At 38.6% G+C, this 18,395-nt stretch overlaps 1 protein-coding gene across 2 annotated transcripts; it reads right to left on the bottom strand.

The window, feature by feature from the left end:
- Positions 1–513: 513 nt before the first annotated feature.
- Positions 514–17,302, bottom strand: RHOH (ras homolog family member H). 2 transcript variants are annotated; one of them, XM_074991788.1, is made up of 3 exons: positions 17,176–17,302; positions 15,725–15,814; positions 514–1,552 (listed from the first exon to the last, which is right to left on the bottom strand). In XM_074991788.1, exon 3 carries the CDS (start codon positions 1,322–1,324, stop codon positions 749–751), a length of 576 nt encoding a protein of 191 aa, XP_074847889.1. In that variant the 5' UTR covers positions 1,325–1,552; positions 15,725–15,814; positions 17,176–17,302; the 3' UTR covers positions 514–748. The 2 variants fall into 2 exon arrangements, with proteins under 2 accessions (XP_074847889.1, XP_074847891.1); XM_074991790.1 differs by lacking the exons at positions 15,725–15,814; positions 17,176–17,302 and adding an exon at positions 4,437–4,615.
- Between the last annotated feature and the right edge of the window lie 1,093 nt (positions 17,303–18,395).

Genomic DNA, 18,395 nt, shown 5'->3' with positions numbered 1-18,395 from the left:
TCAATTTTTCATCGTTTCCAGACCGTGCAAACTGGTTTTGAACCAGCAAAGGTGAACAGTTTTGTTCTATTAATGGTCCTCTGTGTGTTCCTGCCCTCCCCCACCACTAAAATATTCCACTGGGGGTTCTGCTTGAATAAAAACTGCAAAGGTTTAACCCTAGGAAACTATTTCACTGATATGGCAGCTTGCCTTTGTGGTTAGCTAAAGGAAGAACTTCCGAAATATGAAAACAAACTGTAATAGAGGAGTTTAAAACAACATGTACAAATATCTTTTTAAATTACTTATACAATGACTAGATTCTATATACAAAGTTCTTAGAGTCAAAAACTCAGCATGGGAAGTTATGTCAGAAGGGATTTCAGCCAAAGCAGAGGCTTTCTATCATTAAATAAATGCAGACAAATAAACCAACAACAGAAATGAAAACTTAAAAAACATGGATATTTTCCATAAGTCTCCAGTTCAGGCTCTTTCCAGTCCTTTATGACCTGGTAGCCTAGAGTAAAATAGGTCATTTATAGTTTTGTGGGGAAAGGAGAGTTAACTGCATTTTTTCATGTTCAAAGGCATTAGTCATAGAAAGGAAAAAGCCAGGTCAGGTAGAAAGGACATTTGGCCCATCAGGAGCACTAGCATGATGATCCCGTCAGAGGCCTTTTCATGGCTTCCCTTCCATTTTCTATGCTGCTGTGCCTCTGTGCAAGGGAAGAAGTAAGGCAATGAATAGCATAATAAAGGGACTTCAAAAGATCCTGCAGTCATCAACAGAGAAGAGTTTCCTCCTCTTCTGTTTTCGGGCTTGGTTGACGGCAGTTCGGACAGCATACTCAAACACCTGCTGCACTCCCCTGTTGCTGAGAGCAGAGCACTCCAAGTAACCTTTAGCACGGACCTCACGGGCAAGCCGCTTCCCATCAACTGAGCTGATGCAGGACAAGTGATGGGGTCCTGTTTCCCGCTGGTCAGTCTGAGTGGCCACCACTAAAACAGGGACTCGAGGCAAATGGCTTCTGATCTCACCAATCCATTTATTCCTCAGGTTTAAAAAGGAGTTGTGGTTGACCACTGAATAGCACATTAACACCACATCAGCCTGTTGGTATGAGATGGGACGGATGCCTTTGAAGGCATCACTGCCTGCTGTGTCCCAAAGTCCTAGGCTAATCTGGACACCATCCATGAAGACATCCACCCCTGTGTTTTCATACACTGTGGGCTTGTAGGTGTCTGGAAAAGTCTCAGAGGTGAAACGTACCAAGAGTGATGTTTTTCCCACAGCAGCATCTCCCACCAGCACGCATTTGATTGAATCCAGCATTTTCTCAACTTCCACCTCACAATGCAGTTTCAACTCAGCAAAAACAGGAATTGGGGGGGGGAGAGTGTTCTCAGGGAACTTTTGAAATAATCTCCATTCAATAGGAATTCATCCACATTCTTTAATTTCTCAAGACCCAAGAATTTCACTTAAGTACAAAATCCCCTTGTCTCCCACACAAGGGTGTGATGCTGTCACTTGAATGCTTCAGTGAGTAAAACAAGCTTCCTGAAAGGGAAAAACATAAAATGTAACATTTATACAACAGCTTTGCTAATAATTCAGTGAAAATGCCTCACTTATTGTAAATTTCTCTGGACATCTATTTGGACAGTTCCCAGTACTTTTCTACTGCAATTAGCATCATTCCCTCCCGCCACATAGGTAGCACCAATTGATGGAAAAAAACCCAAATCTAGGGTAAAAATTCAATAATCATCTTTCTCCAGTGCAACCATTTGTTGTACTTGATACCACTCAGGTTTCTCACTCACCAAATGGGTAAGATTTTCAAAAATGACCTGACTTTCAAAGAGACTAGGGTTCCGAATAGCCAAATCACTTTTGAAAACTCTACTTAGGCTTTTTAGGCACCTTTGAAAATGTATGCACCCTCTGCACCAATGCTCCTCAAATGCAGCACATGAGGGGAAAAAAGCACACATTATCTGATTTGATTATTTAAATAATTCAACAATCAAAGACAACAGGCAACTTCTCAGGTAACAACGAGGAGGTAGGGAGTCTTTAGATATAAATCTATATTACAGGAACACTTTTGGTTTTACAGATGGTGCAGCAGCTACTGCTTAAAACACTGCTTAAAATCTCTTTGTTTCAAATCTCTTTTAAATAATACAACAGAAGAGCAAATCATATACATATATTCCCCTTCCCAATGGCTATATTTTGCTAATGGTACACAGTCAATTCAAAATATAGTTACTTTTTTTTAAAATGAGTTACAGACATTTCAGGTGTTGCATCTGCTTGACAGCCTTGCTATTGTTTAAGATATTATGATCACATTTTCCTATGTTTGTAAATGGGTTTTCTCCTCCCCAGTTGCTCTGAAAAAAGATTCACGCAAACAGGAGAAACTGACCGATCACGCAAGAGAAACACTGAAACTGAATATACACTAAATGTTGTCAAATGAAAAACAAAGGGAAAATAACTTCCCTTTCTTCTCTTTTGAGTCTTACATGTTCTGAATAATAATAGTAGCCTAAAATAAGTGTTTAAATTGCTAAATTTCCAGGGTTCTTCTAACGAACATTTTTCACTTAAATAATTTATTTCCATCCTCTTCCTTTGTTAAGAGGGGAGACAGTTCTGGGGTTTATTTGTACAGAAAAGAATTATCCCTTCACGCTAAAGTGTAGAAGACTGCTCTGTAGTTTACCAACTCTAGTTTTATTATCCCAGCATTCTGCTCGCCTGGTCCTACCTATACATTTATAGTATATTTAGTGCTTCAACTAATTTCACAAAGGAAAAAAAAATGCTTCAGTTGGAGTTGCAATGCATTTGACTAGCACTGACAGTGCAATTTACTGCTTCTATTTTATAATCTGGCAGCGCCAAACCTCTTATGGGTTGCCGGCTCTACTGCATGGACACCCTTCACATCTTCTCCCACATGAGCCAATCAAAAGAAGATCCAAAATGTACAAACAATCTGACTTATACCCAGTATTTTATTTTATAATTAGCTATTTCAAATTCTCATGGCAGTTTTCATACAGGTTTCTTCCTCTGGTATTCAGAAGACTCATTGCAACAGACTGTAGTTCCCGGTTTGCAAAGGCAATACGCATTTCCAACCATTACACGATGGGTTCTGAGAATTCTGATACAGACTGAATCACATCCAGGTACCTTGCTGGGTGTCAGGAAATGAACAAGACCATGAATGAAGAAATCCTTTCACTTTTGTTTGAGGTCCCAGAATGTCTGGTGTAAAATTTACGTTTAAAACTGTGAATAGTAGTAACCTGTAAAATTTTAAGTCCCCTGGAACAAGGGTCTCATGAAATAGTCTTTATTCAGAAGAGAAAATTCCAAGTATATCAAATTAGATTTTTTTAAAATATAAATAAAAGAGCTGAAAAGCATACAATGGGGGTGCCATCCAATATTTAAGCATGTTCATCAGAATGCTGCTATACTTGACAATTGTGTCAATATTATTAAGACAAACTCTTGTATTCTTGTGGCTTATAACTCAGACATAACCATTTGCACTCCATTTACAATTCAGCATAAAATAACTCTTCCCTTGAGCACAAATTTCTTAGTCTGGCTATTTTTAATGTATTTGGGGGAGGGGAAGGAAATAAACGTTACTAATTCAAGGTGCTTTTTGGCTTTCTCTAAAGTGAAAAATGAGACAGACACATGGAGTCATACAATTTGCTTAATTTGATTCTGTTGTTTTGGATATTTTGAAAATAAAATAGAATGATGGCTAATACAGTAAAAACAGACTAAGGAACCTGTTAGTACATGGACTAGTATTGACGGATACTGATACTGCCACATACTTACCAGTACTGACAATCCCATCACAAAAGCATATGGCTGTTTTTAAAGTAAAGTGGATCGAACTATAATCCATAGAAAAATGAAACACAAAGGTGCCCAACAAGGGCCATTTTCTGATTCCCCTTAGTTGGGTATGCCCAGAGCCCAGCCCCTGGGAACTCTACCCTGATCAACATCTGGCTTTATTTTTATTCTCAACTGCAGTATATATTATACTCACAACATAAATACATATTAGATTTAAAATTTTAATTACACAAAATGTCAGATGTAAAATTCTCACACAACTTTCACTGTTATTTGCCAACTACCTGTGCAAAACAGTAGGGTCTTGACTGACATGATTGCACAACATACATGTAACAGTGCAAATTCTATTTACATCCATGAAAGTCTACAAGAAAAGATGCAATTTACCATCCACCTCACTCCTTCAGCCTTACCGTACAAAGAATACTAAAATTTAAAATTCAGTACAGGCAGTAAAAAAAAAAACAAAAACCCTACACAAGGAAAGCTATCTATACAAAAGTACTCAGTTCAAGCTTAAATGAAGAATACATACATGATGTCTTTTAAAGAGTCTTTCTGGAGGGTTGTTTTACGAGTATAAGTGGCAATGCAGAACACTTCTTAAGCACCTGCAAGGTTAGAAGAAAATACTGCAGTTCCTTTCCATGGAATTGTATTTTGGCCAATAAATATATCAGAATGCTCAGTTCTATGTGATCACCCAGTAAAGAAGCCTATTAGAAGTAGCTGGTGAGAAGGGTAGAGTGAAGGCAGATAAGGGAAATTTAACTATGAATATTCTAACTTCCGTGTGATCAGCCTTAATGCAGAAGTAGCAGGGTTTTGCATAAAATTTTAAAGAAAAAGACAAAACATGAGTAATGGTTGAGCCTCTCTAGTCCAGAACTCTCTCATCTGGCAATATTTATAATCCAGCATGATATTAGTTAGCTGGATGACTACTTCTGGATGTGGCCAAGTTTTCTGTGGCCCATAAAGTTTGTCTCCAGCCACCAGTCCTGGCTCTCAGTCTTCTGTGCTTTCCTCACATCAGTTCTCCCATTGTGGGACCACTTGATGCAGTGATTTTTTTGTGTGATTGCAGGGTCAGGCTTTCTAGCTACTAATTCTATCCCTTATGCAGAACAGTTTATAATCTGTAACAATTACTCTAAAAATAAATAAAAAGACTAATGCATAAAAGACTTCTGGAAAAAATATTTAAATGCTGCCTAATGTAACTTGAAAATAGTACAGGAAAGTCACCAAAGCCCCAGTCCCGCTGTGGACTCCATATGGGAGTAGTGGCCTGTTGACAGTGCACACATTGCAAGATCAGGGCCTGGTGAGTATGTTAAACTGTAGCCAGACTGAGGTTCAAGAGCCACAAGTGGCTATTTAATATGCGTCCTACAGCTCCTGGCATCACATGATATTCAAAGACCATGTAATTTAATTATTATAAATTATTAACCATTCAGGATGCTTTTACCATATTAGTAACCAGTTGTAGTTGATAAATAATAGTGCTTGTTCAGTTATTTTGTTGATTACATATAGACACACACAGTAAATATTTTCCCATCTTTCTGTTTAAATGTGAATATACAGTACTATAGTAAATTAAACAATACATGTACGCTACCATGGTTCTTTTGGGCAATGTCGATCATTAATTTAGCTCCTGAGCCAGTGGTGTCTGCATGTGACAGAGTTAAACCACTGTTCTATTAACTGCACTAACTGCATATTAGTTTATAGTTTGATTTTAAGGTGTTGCTTTTGATCTGTAAAACCCTAAATGACCTACATATCATTGGCTTCAAATGCACTGCAGTTGGCAAGTGTAATTTCCAGCACACAGGTAACAGATTCACCGTAGCTCAGCTTGTGCTAGCACCTAAACATAGCAGTGGGGACATTGCAGTGCTAGTTAAGGGTTGACTGGCCACCACAGTCTAAGCGCACCCAACCGCCTGAGTCTGAGCTCAGGCGGCTAGAACAAGATGCTGCCAGAGCTGCAGTGTCCGCTCTGCTATTTTAGGTGCTACTTTAAACTGAGCCAGTGCGAGTCTGTTTATCTATGCCAGGAATCACATTTTCCAACTGTGGTGTAGACATAAGAGACAACCTCTCTCCTTTCATAAGACAACACCACAGTTGCAGTCTGTGGAAGCCATTGAGCTATGGCACCATTGATATGAAAGAGAAAGTGGGGGTGAAGGGAATGCTGCCTGAGTGTTTTCCATTAGGGCCCCACATCTTTGCAACTCTCTGCCTCACTTGGTTCATAACAGAGAGGTAGCCAAGTTAGTCTGTCTCTTGAAAAACAACAAAAAGTCCTGCGGGGCCTTACAGACTAACAGATATTTTGAAGCATAAGCTGTCATGGACAAAGACCTGCTTCATCATCTGATAATGTGGGTCTTTGTCCATGACAGCTTATGCTCCAAAATATCTGTCAGTCTACCAGGTGCCCCAGGATTTCATGTTGTTTTTGGTTCATAACACTGGAGGCAGGGAGAAGGGTATGGCTGGTAGACTATGGTAATTTAATTGGTGAGGTTTTTTTTTTAATGCCTGTTATTTTATGTAACTGCCAGAACTACAACTGAATTGCTAGTTTATGATGAACTGTAGTTTTAAGCATTTGTAAAAGTGCACTCTTTTATTATTATTATTATACATTAAAATAAATAAATGCAAAAATACAATTTTCATGTCTTTCTGACATGGAAGCTGTATTTATAAAAATTGCATAATAAACCATGCATGCTAAATCTTTACTTTCAAACCTTGAGAGCTTCATCTCAAAACTAAATTTCTGCAAAGGAGACAAAGACACCAGTCCTACTTTAACAAAGATTTTCAGTCTTTTAAATAAGAAAAATGGAAGGTAAAGACTTGTTTCTTTTTAAAAAGAAATAGAAAGCTGTCTTTTTATCACCTTCATGCAACTGAAAAACCGCTAAATGTCTTGCTGTTAAACTTTCCTGGAATTAATTTATGTCTGAGCTGAGACAAGGCATGAACATTTTGAATGCCCAAAATGCTTCTGAAAAGCATGTTAGGGGTTCTGAATGAAACTAAAAACAAGAAATAAAGGCCAAATATTCAGACATTTGTAATTATATTATAATTAAAGAAGGTTTTGGAATTGAACTAATTGCTGAGAATGGGGATTTCTACTTCAGAGTGAATAGCATGATATAACTCAGCAGTATTAAGAAGTAAAAATAAGAGATGCAATCCCATATTCTGATTGTTGTGTCTGATCACACTTTTGATACGATATGCAAATTAAAAATGCATACCTTTGAATTACAACAACCTTAAAAAGAGAAAAATATCTGATTAAAGGACTGAAATTTAGAGTTCCTGAATTTGAGAAGTCCATGGGAACTGAGAGTGCTACATATTTCTGATAATCAAGGGACAGATCAGGAGGATCCTTTAACCATCTCATTCTCACTTTGCTTAAGTATGGGATATGGTATGTAATGTCACAGAATTCACTATTTGGATGCCCAAGGCACAACAGTGCATGTAAGTGACTGATTTTCAACACTAACCCCTTTGTCCTGCCCAAATTCATATGTGGTTACTTCCTGGAGGTGATATTCACCTTTACCAGGGGAGGGCAGGTAATACAGATCCCTGATCCAACATCCTTGGCAGCCAATGGAAAGAGAACACTGGATCGTATGATCCAGTAAGAGAGTAATGCATAGGCCTTTCAATAGTTATCTGAACAGGTGTGAACTTCATCCATTCTACCTTGTAAAATTGTTCTGGTACACTGTATACAGCATTGCATAAAATAGCCTTTGTTTCCCATCTTCAGCCACTCCTTTGTTCTATGCTTTTAAACAGTTCACTAGTTTTACTTGTGAATTGTTTTAGTGCAGATGTAGCTGCATTTCAGAGGTAGATATGCGAACTATATTGGGGGATTGGTATTCTACACACATACACCCATAGTTATTAGGATACATAGCCCCCATTACTGTATTTGTATCCACCACTGAATTACAGCTACTTATCTGTGGCTACATCTACACTAGGTAGTTTTTTCTAAAACACCAGGGATGTTTTGAAAAATCCCGCAGAGCATCTACAAACAAAATGCATTCTTTCTGTATTAAATTGGAAAACCACAGCACTTTTTCTGGCAGCCCTCTTCCACTCCCAGATGAGGAAGAATGAGTTTTTTCTGAAAGATTCTTTTGGGGAAAAAATGTGTGTAGACACCCCAGGGGCTCTTTTTTCAAAAGAGCAGTGCTCCATGGAGCCAGATTTTTTGATCCCTGGCATTTCCAGGCCCATTCTTTTGAAAGAGCAGCTGGGGTTTGGACTCTCTCTATCGAAAGAGCGGATCAGTTTTTCAATATGCTTTTTTGTGTGTGTAGTTGCGATATTTTAAAAGAAGTTTTTTCAGACGAGTGCTTCGAAGGACCACTGTCGTGTAGCCCTTCCCTGTGTGTACCTAGGTATACCTGTATATGCAAACAACACACTTCTCCCTATATAAGCACACTCACTTTACATCCCCGTTATATATACACATTGTGACGAGACATATCTTTCCATAATTAAAAGTGAACTGGGTTCCAGGCATATGGTCATGCTTAGCTTCAGTGTAACCAAACCAAAGGTCTGATCTTATAAACATTTAGGCATCCAAATAGTATCTGTAAATTCAGAGGGCACTATTTGTGTGAAGTTAGTCACATATAAAAGTATGCAGCACTGGGCCACAAAACGCTTTACATTTCTCATCCTACTTTAACACTGAACTTTTTTCCTGAAGCATGAAGTAAATCAGAAAAGACATAGCTATGGTAACATATTATGTAAATATTTGTATAGTATTTGGTAAAACATTTTTAGTGTTTTAACTTTTGAAAAATCTTTCTTGTTTTGTTTTGTTTTACTGAATTTCAGGTGTTGATTTCTCTACAGCTATGTCTGATCTTATGATGAAGTCCGGTGCCTTTCACTGATTTTGTTAATTTCTTGGATGTCTAAAGACAGAGTAACACCCATTAGTGAGTACAATACATGGAGAGCATCCATACTACATGCACACAAAATGGATACAAATCTGTGTACAAAATTAATACATACCTTTATTCAGCATATGGTGCTATTTGCTAACCTAGGTAGGTAAATAGCTGTATGCAGAAATCAATCAGCATGTGTTTCTTACAGAGCGAACATGGCAGGTTTTAAAAATGGTGGGATCCCGAAATGTAGCCCTGCTTCTTTTGACTTCAGCAATAAGAGCAAACACTCTGTGTTCAATATGTTGCATAAGATTTCCTCAGGGAGAGGAAAATTAATAGTGCAACCACAGAATTGGAATGTTTCATGGGGGTGTTGGGTATGGTGTGTGTGTGTCTTTTTGGCTGCTTTGGTGCTGTTGTTCAAAGTATGGAGAGGTGTAGGTATACAATATTCTATATTGAATTTGTAACTTTTGTGTAACAAATAATGTATGTTGTATTTCACAGTGAACAATTCAAGATATTGTGTTTTTACTACATTATGGTGAACAGTTTGAAAGAAAATATTTTCCTTTAGTTCTATCTGAAATCATGTGTTGATTTTTAATGGAGCAAGGTCAAAACTGAATGAGCTATAGACATTTGGGTGAGGTGGTGATGAATGATCACTTATGTCATGGTAGTAAGGAATAGCCTATATACTTTAACTATGTATTTCCAGACCTGCCAATATCCAGTTTCTGTCCTATGCATATTGTAGGAAGGTATAAAATATTTAGTTAGATATGAGCTGTTTTAAGTGGTATCCTGCTTTCAAACCTAATTATCAGTTACAATGTAGGAAGATATCTGTACCTAGTTACCAAATCACTTTATAAATCACTTTGTGGAGGGAAGGTATTATTATTATTATTATTATTTCACCTGCATTTGTTGATTTAACGTATTTTACTCTTAAATTTGTTTGACACATTTTTGTATTTAATTTATATGTTGTTACCTTGCAAGCTCTATACCATAATCTAGCCTTCATGTGCTTGATATCAGGCAGTTGTAAAATGGATGTAAAAGTGTCTTTCCAGATACACTGGAAAGCCTCCTTGCTCACATTTATGGCTTCCTTAAGAATGTTTTATTTTAACAAAAAAAATCATAAACAAAGAATATGCATAAGTGGTATTGAAGTCCCTTTTCCCGCTCACAGAGTCACAATGAAGTCATTGGTTCTCCACAGGGGTGTGGGAGACTGTGGGCACAAATCTTATTTTGGGGTCAGACCTGTAATTCTGACAGAAAGAAAGAAAGAAAGAAAAAGAAAAGCTGTCGCACTTTTATTTATTTAATTTATTTTTGAAATAGCAAATGTTGCACACACAGAGTCAGATTTGTATTGGCTTATACACTGTGCACTCCCTGTTGTAATTCTTTATGGAATTTGGCCTCGGAGCACCTGCTTTATTCGCTTTCTCATTTCACATGCATCTGAAGAAGTGGGTCTTCTTCACTTCCATGAAAGTTTATGCTCTAAAAAAATCTGTCAGTCTATAAAGTGCCACAGGACTTCTTGTTGTTTCTGATTCCTATGCACCCTTATCCTTCTATAACTTGTGTTTAAAATGTAGTATTACAAGCAGCCTTGGGCCATATGCAATAGTTTCAGAAGGAAAAAACCGTCAAGAGTGGATTTTCCAACTTCACTACCAAAAATATTGACCTCTCTTTTGCTCATTCCCCTGTTATCAGACCTAATTTCAGATGCATTTTTTTCCATATACTGAATGGACAATACATGTTGCCATGCTGATGTACACTTTATCAGTGTTTCTGTTCTCTGAGGGTGGTAGGGAACTTTTTAAAGTTTTTCTTTACTGACAAAGAAGTCATAGCATATTTTGCATGAAATCAACCACCTAGATGAAAGAAAGACGTGTAATGGCAATATGGCTGAATGCCACATTTTGGACTTGAATACCAACATTTGTGAAATTTGATATATTTGACTCAGGGGGCTTGGTCCAAGCCCAATTGGAAGTTTTATAACCACTTCCCATTCAGCATTAAAATCTTTTTGAAATGTACTTGACTTTTGATAATAATGATATGTTCCACGTTGAAAGCTTTTGTTTAATTTATTGTAAACACTTCTTTTTAAAAAAGAAGAAGCAAAATACAAGTGTGATTAAATGAAGACACTATAAATTATTCCATATACTACATACCAATAAAATAATTTGATATAATGGCCACACTTACAAGTTTTCAACTTTTGACAAATTTTTAAGCATAACTATTGTGAATAGAAAAAGCCAACGTTCTATTTATCGCTATTCTTCTTATCTCCAAACTGACTTTCATCAGAGGGAAAACATTTGCCTTTCCTTTTAGAGCAAAAGACTTCAGGACTTTTCAGAGCCCATGGATACGAAGACAAGAAAAAATCCTTAAGTAACTACAGCCCTGATTGCATGAAGAGAATTGGCCTTATTGGTAACTTTTTTAAGAAAACAAGGGTAATCTTCACAATAAAAATGAATATTATTTGGAAGGAATAAAAAAATCAGAAAATGTTACCACTAATTCCAATTGGGTGAATTTCACCAATTTTGTATAATTTTCAACTTTGCAGGTGTCTGCGTACTGAAAAAAGTATCTTGCACTACCATTAACCACAAAATTCATTCTTGCCTCTGCTGGAAGAAGTTCTTTCCTTTCCCATGTATGTCGGGTCTTTCCCACACAGCATGTCATCAGTGGTGCCCCTTTGGGAAACCCCAAAAACCATCCACAGCATGATTTTTTTTGTTTGTTTTAAATGTTTGATCAGCCTGTTTTACTGACCCATGAGGATAAAAGCATGTATCTTGAGATTAACTCCACTCTCATCACATATGAATTTACAACTGCCATTGACTCTTGTGGGGGTTGGACAGAAGTATCCAAAGACAAAATAAGATCCCTTGCATAAAAGGCATGCTTGCCTCCATGAAGACATGGTACTTGAGAAAGGTAACCTTATGTGTGATATCTAGAGAACTAGGAACAAACAATTTTTCTTGATAAGCAGAGGTGTACCCCCTTTTCTTTCGACATACAAACAGATAAAATCTTTGGTCCAATTCTGCTCTTAATTCCATTGTTGTGGTCCCTTCAATATCAATAGGAGTATCCTGATATAACTGAGAGCAGAATCTCTCAGATGTCTGCATTTTCTCTGGAGAGAGAAATTTTAGATCTCATTATGCAGCCATTTTGTACAAGGGGTTCTCATTGCTCATATTTAGCAGCCACATAACCAGACTTTTGGCTCCATATTATTTCCCTCTCACACAAGACCGTAGCTCATTCGTGTGTTGGGAAGTCTGTTGGTTAACATTAGAAATTAAGCACAATTAGATTATGCTAACTATATAGGAACATGTTTAATTTTATGTGAAAGGGGTGATGGCAAGTCATGGGACTCAGGTTCATTACATGTTTCCAATACATAGAGGCAATGGTGCAATCTTATAGTGTGTTCTCAATGGTGGATTTGGCAGTGGATTTACCAATTACGTTCCCTTTCTTCATAGTTGGGTGGGAGAGGGGGTCCATGACCATCTTCTGGCTTTTTTTTTTTATGCGGACATGGTAATGTTTTATGATGTTTGAGAATCACCATTTTGAAAGCTCCAGCTGGAGCTAAAAAAAATTAAAACTGATGCATGTGAAAAACTCTGAAATGTCACAGTTGTTTTCCTTCATATGTGTCTGAAACAGACCTATTTTCAATATTTTAGAAATTGTTCATGATTTTCATTACTTTTGCTGTACAAATTCTTTTTAACTAAAACATTACTGAAAAGGTTATTGGAGGTTTTCATTTAATGGTAAGTGAAATATTGCAACAACTTTTCACATTAAAAAAATACAGGAATTTTTTGCAACAAAAGAAATGTATAATTTCCGCTAACCACATTTTCAGGGAAAAATTTCAAAGAGGTCTTGATCCACGAAGTGAGACTAAGCTGAGAGATAGGCTAACACCGCAGTCTCTGATGCCTTTGTGATCTTTAGATTGGCTACCACATTGCACACACTACACTGGCATATCCAGAAAGACCAGTCCGATACTCTGGCCAGTGCAGAAGCTATAAATCTTTTACTTTGCAAGATTGGCCATAGGGAGCTCTTTACACCTCTAGTTCTATTGGTTTCTGAGTGTAATGCAAAGTGTTCAATTAGGCCTGGGTTTAGCAATATCTACCCAAAAGACTGACTCTCTCTGTTGTTCACCACTATTGTAGCTGAGCTCAGTTGATACTTTCACAATTGCAGTCCCAAGGTTTGCATAACTGGGGTCAGGGGGAGGGGTTCTGCAAGTGTGTTTTCATTGAAGGTTATTTTGCCCAAGAACTCACTTCCCACATTAGGAAGACAGAGCCAGAACTTGTTGAACTTCAGCACATGGTGTCAGACTCATCTCTCAGGATTTATATGAGCAGATTGGTCAGATTCTTAAGAATGTCTCTTGGAAGGCCTTGTCTACACTATAGCAGCTACAGCAGCACAAGCAAGCACTGCAGTGGTGCCTAGGTGGCTTGATGCTTCCTAGGTGGATGGAAGCGGGTTTTCCATCCAGGTAGTTAAACCCTCTCTATGAGAGGTGGTAGCTAGACCTAAGAAAGAATTCTTCCATTGACCTAGCTACGTCAACACTGGGTGTTAGCGCGATCTAACTATGTTTTTTAAACAGCCCTGAGCAACTACATCAATCTAATTTTTAAATTTAAACCAGGTCTAGTGGTAAATGGCCGGCACAGTAGATTTAAATTTATGCTCTTACTCTTTCATACAGACACGTGAGATGTGTCCTCTGATGTAACTAATCATTAGCAGAAAACAGATAAATATTTGAGGCCCGAGTCTCACTTATACTCGGACCACTTTACAGTGTACAGGGTGAAGAAGCCTTAAAGTGGACATAAATTAGTTTTATACAGGTTGAACATATGTAATCTGGCACTCTCTTGTCCAGCAACATCTGTAATCCAGCATGATTTTAGTTAGCTGGACGACCACTTATCGTGGGAGTGGCCAAGTTTCCTGTGATCCCATAAAGTTTGTTTACAGCCACCAGTCCTGGCTCTCGGTGTTCTGTGATGTTATTTAGCTGTAATTTACCCCCAAATGTCTTCTAAAAGCCTAGTAAGCAGCAGAAGTGTTGGTCATGTGCTAGACAATATTGACCTCCCGTGGCCTGGCAAATTCTCTCGTCCAGCACCAGTCAGGTTCTTAGGGTGCCAGATGAGAGAGGTTCAACCTGTACTAAATTTAAGGCAACGTGCTATTAGCACAACCATGTCTTAGTATAAATGGGACTCAGATCCATACATTACAATTTAATGGTTAGTGAGATCAGAGGCTTAGACAGAAACACATAGATGGCTAATTTTAGAGCATCTAGTCCAGGGGTGTGCACAGTGGGGAGCAGGTTCCCCTTGGGTGGGTGTATGTGAAATTTCCTAGCGGGGTGCAGCACGATCAGCTGCTGTGTCTTGGGGTCATCCATCTAATTAAAAATGCTAAAATATGGGACTGTTTTTATGTATGTGTATTCACATTTATATACCGATTAATAAAGTTTTTGCATTCTACAGATGTCTTTTCTTACACGTGGCTGAAGGACATTTTTCATATGAACATAACCAAAATTTTCATTGGTTTGGATTACCTTAGACAGTTTGGGATAAATGCTAATTCAGGGATGAAAAGTGGGGCCTGACATAAAACGCTTAATTAGCCTGATCTCTGAGTGTAAAACCATATAATAAATTCATCCATTTCCTCCTTTGAAGAATACTTCTTGCTGTAGGAAGTAAACTCATGTTAAGCCTTTCTATAACTTTAATTCTGCCCATCATCTAAACAGTATGTATATGTCACATCCCTGCCTCTTCAATTAGATTGGATTCAATTCTGTAATACTTATGAGCTGCGTCTACACGTGCACGCTACTTCGAAGTAGCGGCACCAACTTCGACGTTAGGCGGCGAGACGTCGAAGTCGCTAACCTCATGAGGAGATAGGAATAGCGCCCTACTTCGACGTTCAACGTCGAAGTAGGGACCGTGTAGACGATCCGCGTCCCGCAATGTCGAAATTGCTGGGTCCTCCATGGCGGCCATCAGCTGGGGGGTTGAGAGATGCTCTCTCCCCAGCCCCTGCGGGGCTCTATGGTCACCGTGGGCAGCAGCCCTTAGCCCAGGGCTTCTGGCTGCTTCTGCGGCAGCTGGGGATCTATGCTGCAGGCACAGGGTCTGCAACCAGTTGTCAGCCCTGTGTATCTTGTGTTGTTTAGTGCAACTGTGTCTGGGAGGGACCCTTTAAGGGAGCGGCTGGCTGTTGAGTCCGCCCTGTGACCCTGTCTGCAGCTGTGCCTGGCATCCCTATTTCGATGTGTGCTACTTTGACGTGTAGACGTTTCCTCGCTGCGCCTATTTCGATGTTGGGCTGAGCAACGTCGAAGTTGAACATCGACGTTGCCGGCCCTGGAGGACATGTAGATGTTATTCTTCGATGTCGCAACATCAAAATAAGCTATTTCGATGTTGGCTGCACGTGTAGACGTAGCCATGATGGAAGAGATTAAACTACCACTATATTTATGGTCACTTCAAAAGTTAAATTAACTTATTTTTATAAACATTCTCTTAGGTTCATTATAAATGTAAACTAGTATACAATCCCATGCAAAGTTCCACCTCATTTCAACTGCAGTAGAAGACAGGCATCCACTAGGTACAGTAAAAAAGCAGGCTTATCGCCACAAGGATCATCCAGGCCTTTTTTATCCTACCTTTCGACTCTGAAAATATTTTCCTTAGGAGAAATCTGTGTTAAAGATGGTCTCTTCCAGGTGGCCACAGCCTCGCTCCTATGCCGTACACTAATTGAAAGAGCACCAAAAAGAAAGGATAGGAAAATTTAGAATTATATGCAGATTCGTTACAGATACCTGAGGGAAATCTAGAACTGCCTGTGACTAATGGATATTATATGACCCAGCACCCTTACAACTCTGTCCTTATCCACTTCAGATGTTAGCTATCTTTTAACTGTCCAGGTGACCATTATCTGATTGTTTATACATTTGTAGGTGCAACCCTTGAAAAGAGAAGTATGAAATGAGTGCATCTGTTTAGGTCTACCTATACACACAACACAATATATGTAATCAGACCATGTGTCATGAAAATAACGTGCTTGTCCTACATAAAAGAGGAGTACCATTGAGATGGAAGAAGAGAAGAGAAGAAAGAACAAGGTGTGTTAAAGACTTAATTATCAAAGTGAATAAGTGAAAAATATTAGCTGGACCAGGGTTCAACTGAAACTAGGAATGTACATGAATAAACCAGCAAATTAAAAACTTTTTAATACTAACTTCACTACATAAAATGTTACTTTTTTGCCTCTTCGAAAAAGAATAATGTAAAACAACTTTCATTCTAAATTAAAACAATACAGATTTTTCCATCGGTGACAGCGTATTTCATAAACCCGGATGGGATCCACCTTTCGCTTGCACCAATTTTACGCACGTATAACTCCTTTGACTTCAGTGGCCTTATTAACAATCTATACTACTAACAATGAGATCAAAATCAATCACAGAATTTTTAGATTCATTTGTTCTCTATCTTTTTTACCTGCATTAATTAACATATAAAATTACTGGTACATTCAACCTCACTTATGTCTTCCTTTTTATAATAGGTTGTTTTAGGCTGATGTACCAAAAATATTGAAACACAACAAAAATCCACAGGAAGTGGCACATTCTTTTTATGTTGAAAATAAGCATAAAAATTATAATAAAAACTCTGAAAGAAGTGCCCAAGGGGGGGAACTAGGTTGTCTTTTAATGTGATATCCCAATAAAGAATGTTCTGTTTTGTATTAAAAGAGAAAGTATCTATAGTTTTCAACTCAAGTTTTGTAAGATAACTGTAACAGCTAAAAAAGGCTAATCTTGATTTAAAATACACAGTTACATGAAGATGTTTAAGGAGGGAAAAAAGCCCCAGAATTGAGACACAGGATGTTGAAGAAGGCTCTTGAAAACAAATGTTACGGAAATCAAATACTCTAGTGTAAGTGGAGGATAAAGAAGAAAACTGGATCTCTATGGGGGGGTTGGGTTTTTTTCCCAGATGGATTTTTTTCCTCGGTGGATTAGCAATACATTTTCTTTTTTTCTTGAACGAGGTGGGGAGAGGAAGACAAAAAGAAAAGAGGACTACATACCTTCCAAATAAGCCTGGGGGTAGGATAAGTTTAGTTCATCTGGTGATAGGGACAGCAGAGACAAACGTAACGTGATGAAAAATAAGCCAGCGGTTTAGTTCAAGTCAGCTTCCTGAAGAGCTCTTAGCTCTGCCTGTGTGGGTTTTGCTGTGGGTTTGTGTGTTCTCTTCTCTTTGTGATGACTCCACGAAGTTATATGTAAAACCGACTCAGAGAGGGGGAGGGGACAGAGCAAGGCCCTGATGCATAAAGATTTCTCTCTGCAGCTTGCTGTTGCCACAGCTATCTCACTTCTGTTGCTGCTGCTAACCCCGCTCACTAGCAGCCTTTTAAAGGAAGAGCAGTTCAACAACTGCCCACAAGTCTGGTCTATCATTCAAACTTCCATCTGTTTAACAAAGAATTTATTTCTTTACAGATGGGCCAAAATAACTACATTGATTTTAAATCACACCATTGAACACTGGTGAGGAGACCAACCCTAGACACGAACTAAGCTACGATTGATGAATTTCCATGAGGCTCGCCAATATGGAAAAAGGGGGTAATTTCTCCAGGGCCCAGTAATACCAAAGGGCTGGAGCTCTTGGGTGCAGAGCTTCTGAAGCAGCCGTGGTGGCTGAAGCTCCAAGCCCTTTAAATTGCTGCCAGAGCAACACACATGGCACGTTCCAGGCAGGGCTGTGTTAGTTCAGTTGAATTAGCTTAACGTGATGGGAAAAGCCTAGTTAGGACTCAGGCCTCGTCTATGTGGGAAAGGATTTTTGGTACACCCTGAAACAGGGTTTCTCACAACAAATTTTGGCGGTCTCAGAGAGTGGCCACCAACACTTGCTGTTAGTCACTGAAAATTTTCTTAAAACACATAATTAACTTTAGGAAAATAAATGTGGATATATATATATATATATATATATATAAATCACGGTAATTAATACTTATGTAGGTTTTTTTTGTTTTGCAAACTCAATAACAAACAATATAAACAGTTGTATTTTGCTGTCCCTAGTCCCCCAGCCCCTGACAGATCCCTCCCAGCCCTTGCTGCCTCCCCTAGATCCCATGGATTGCTCCCTTCCCACAATCAGTCTGAGGGGAACAGTGGAGGGCTCCCAGGACTCCCCTGCTCCACCCCACCCATTGCCCAGAGAGCCTTTCCACAGCTTCATAACCCAGGTTCACACTAGCTCTTGCCTCTTGAGCACAGCGCCTGGTAAAGC

Source organism: Carettochelys insculpta, chromosome 4 (genome assembly GCF_033958435.1).
Source record: "Carettochelys insculpta isolate YL-2023 chromosome 4, ASM3395843v1, whole genome shotgun sequence".
Lineage (NCBI taxonomy): Eukaryota > Metazoa > Chordata > Testudines > Carettochelyidae > Carettochelys > Carettochelys insculpta.
This window is presented reverse-complemented; position numbering and strand designations above follow the sequence as displayed.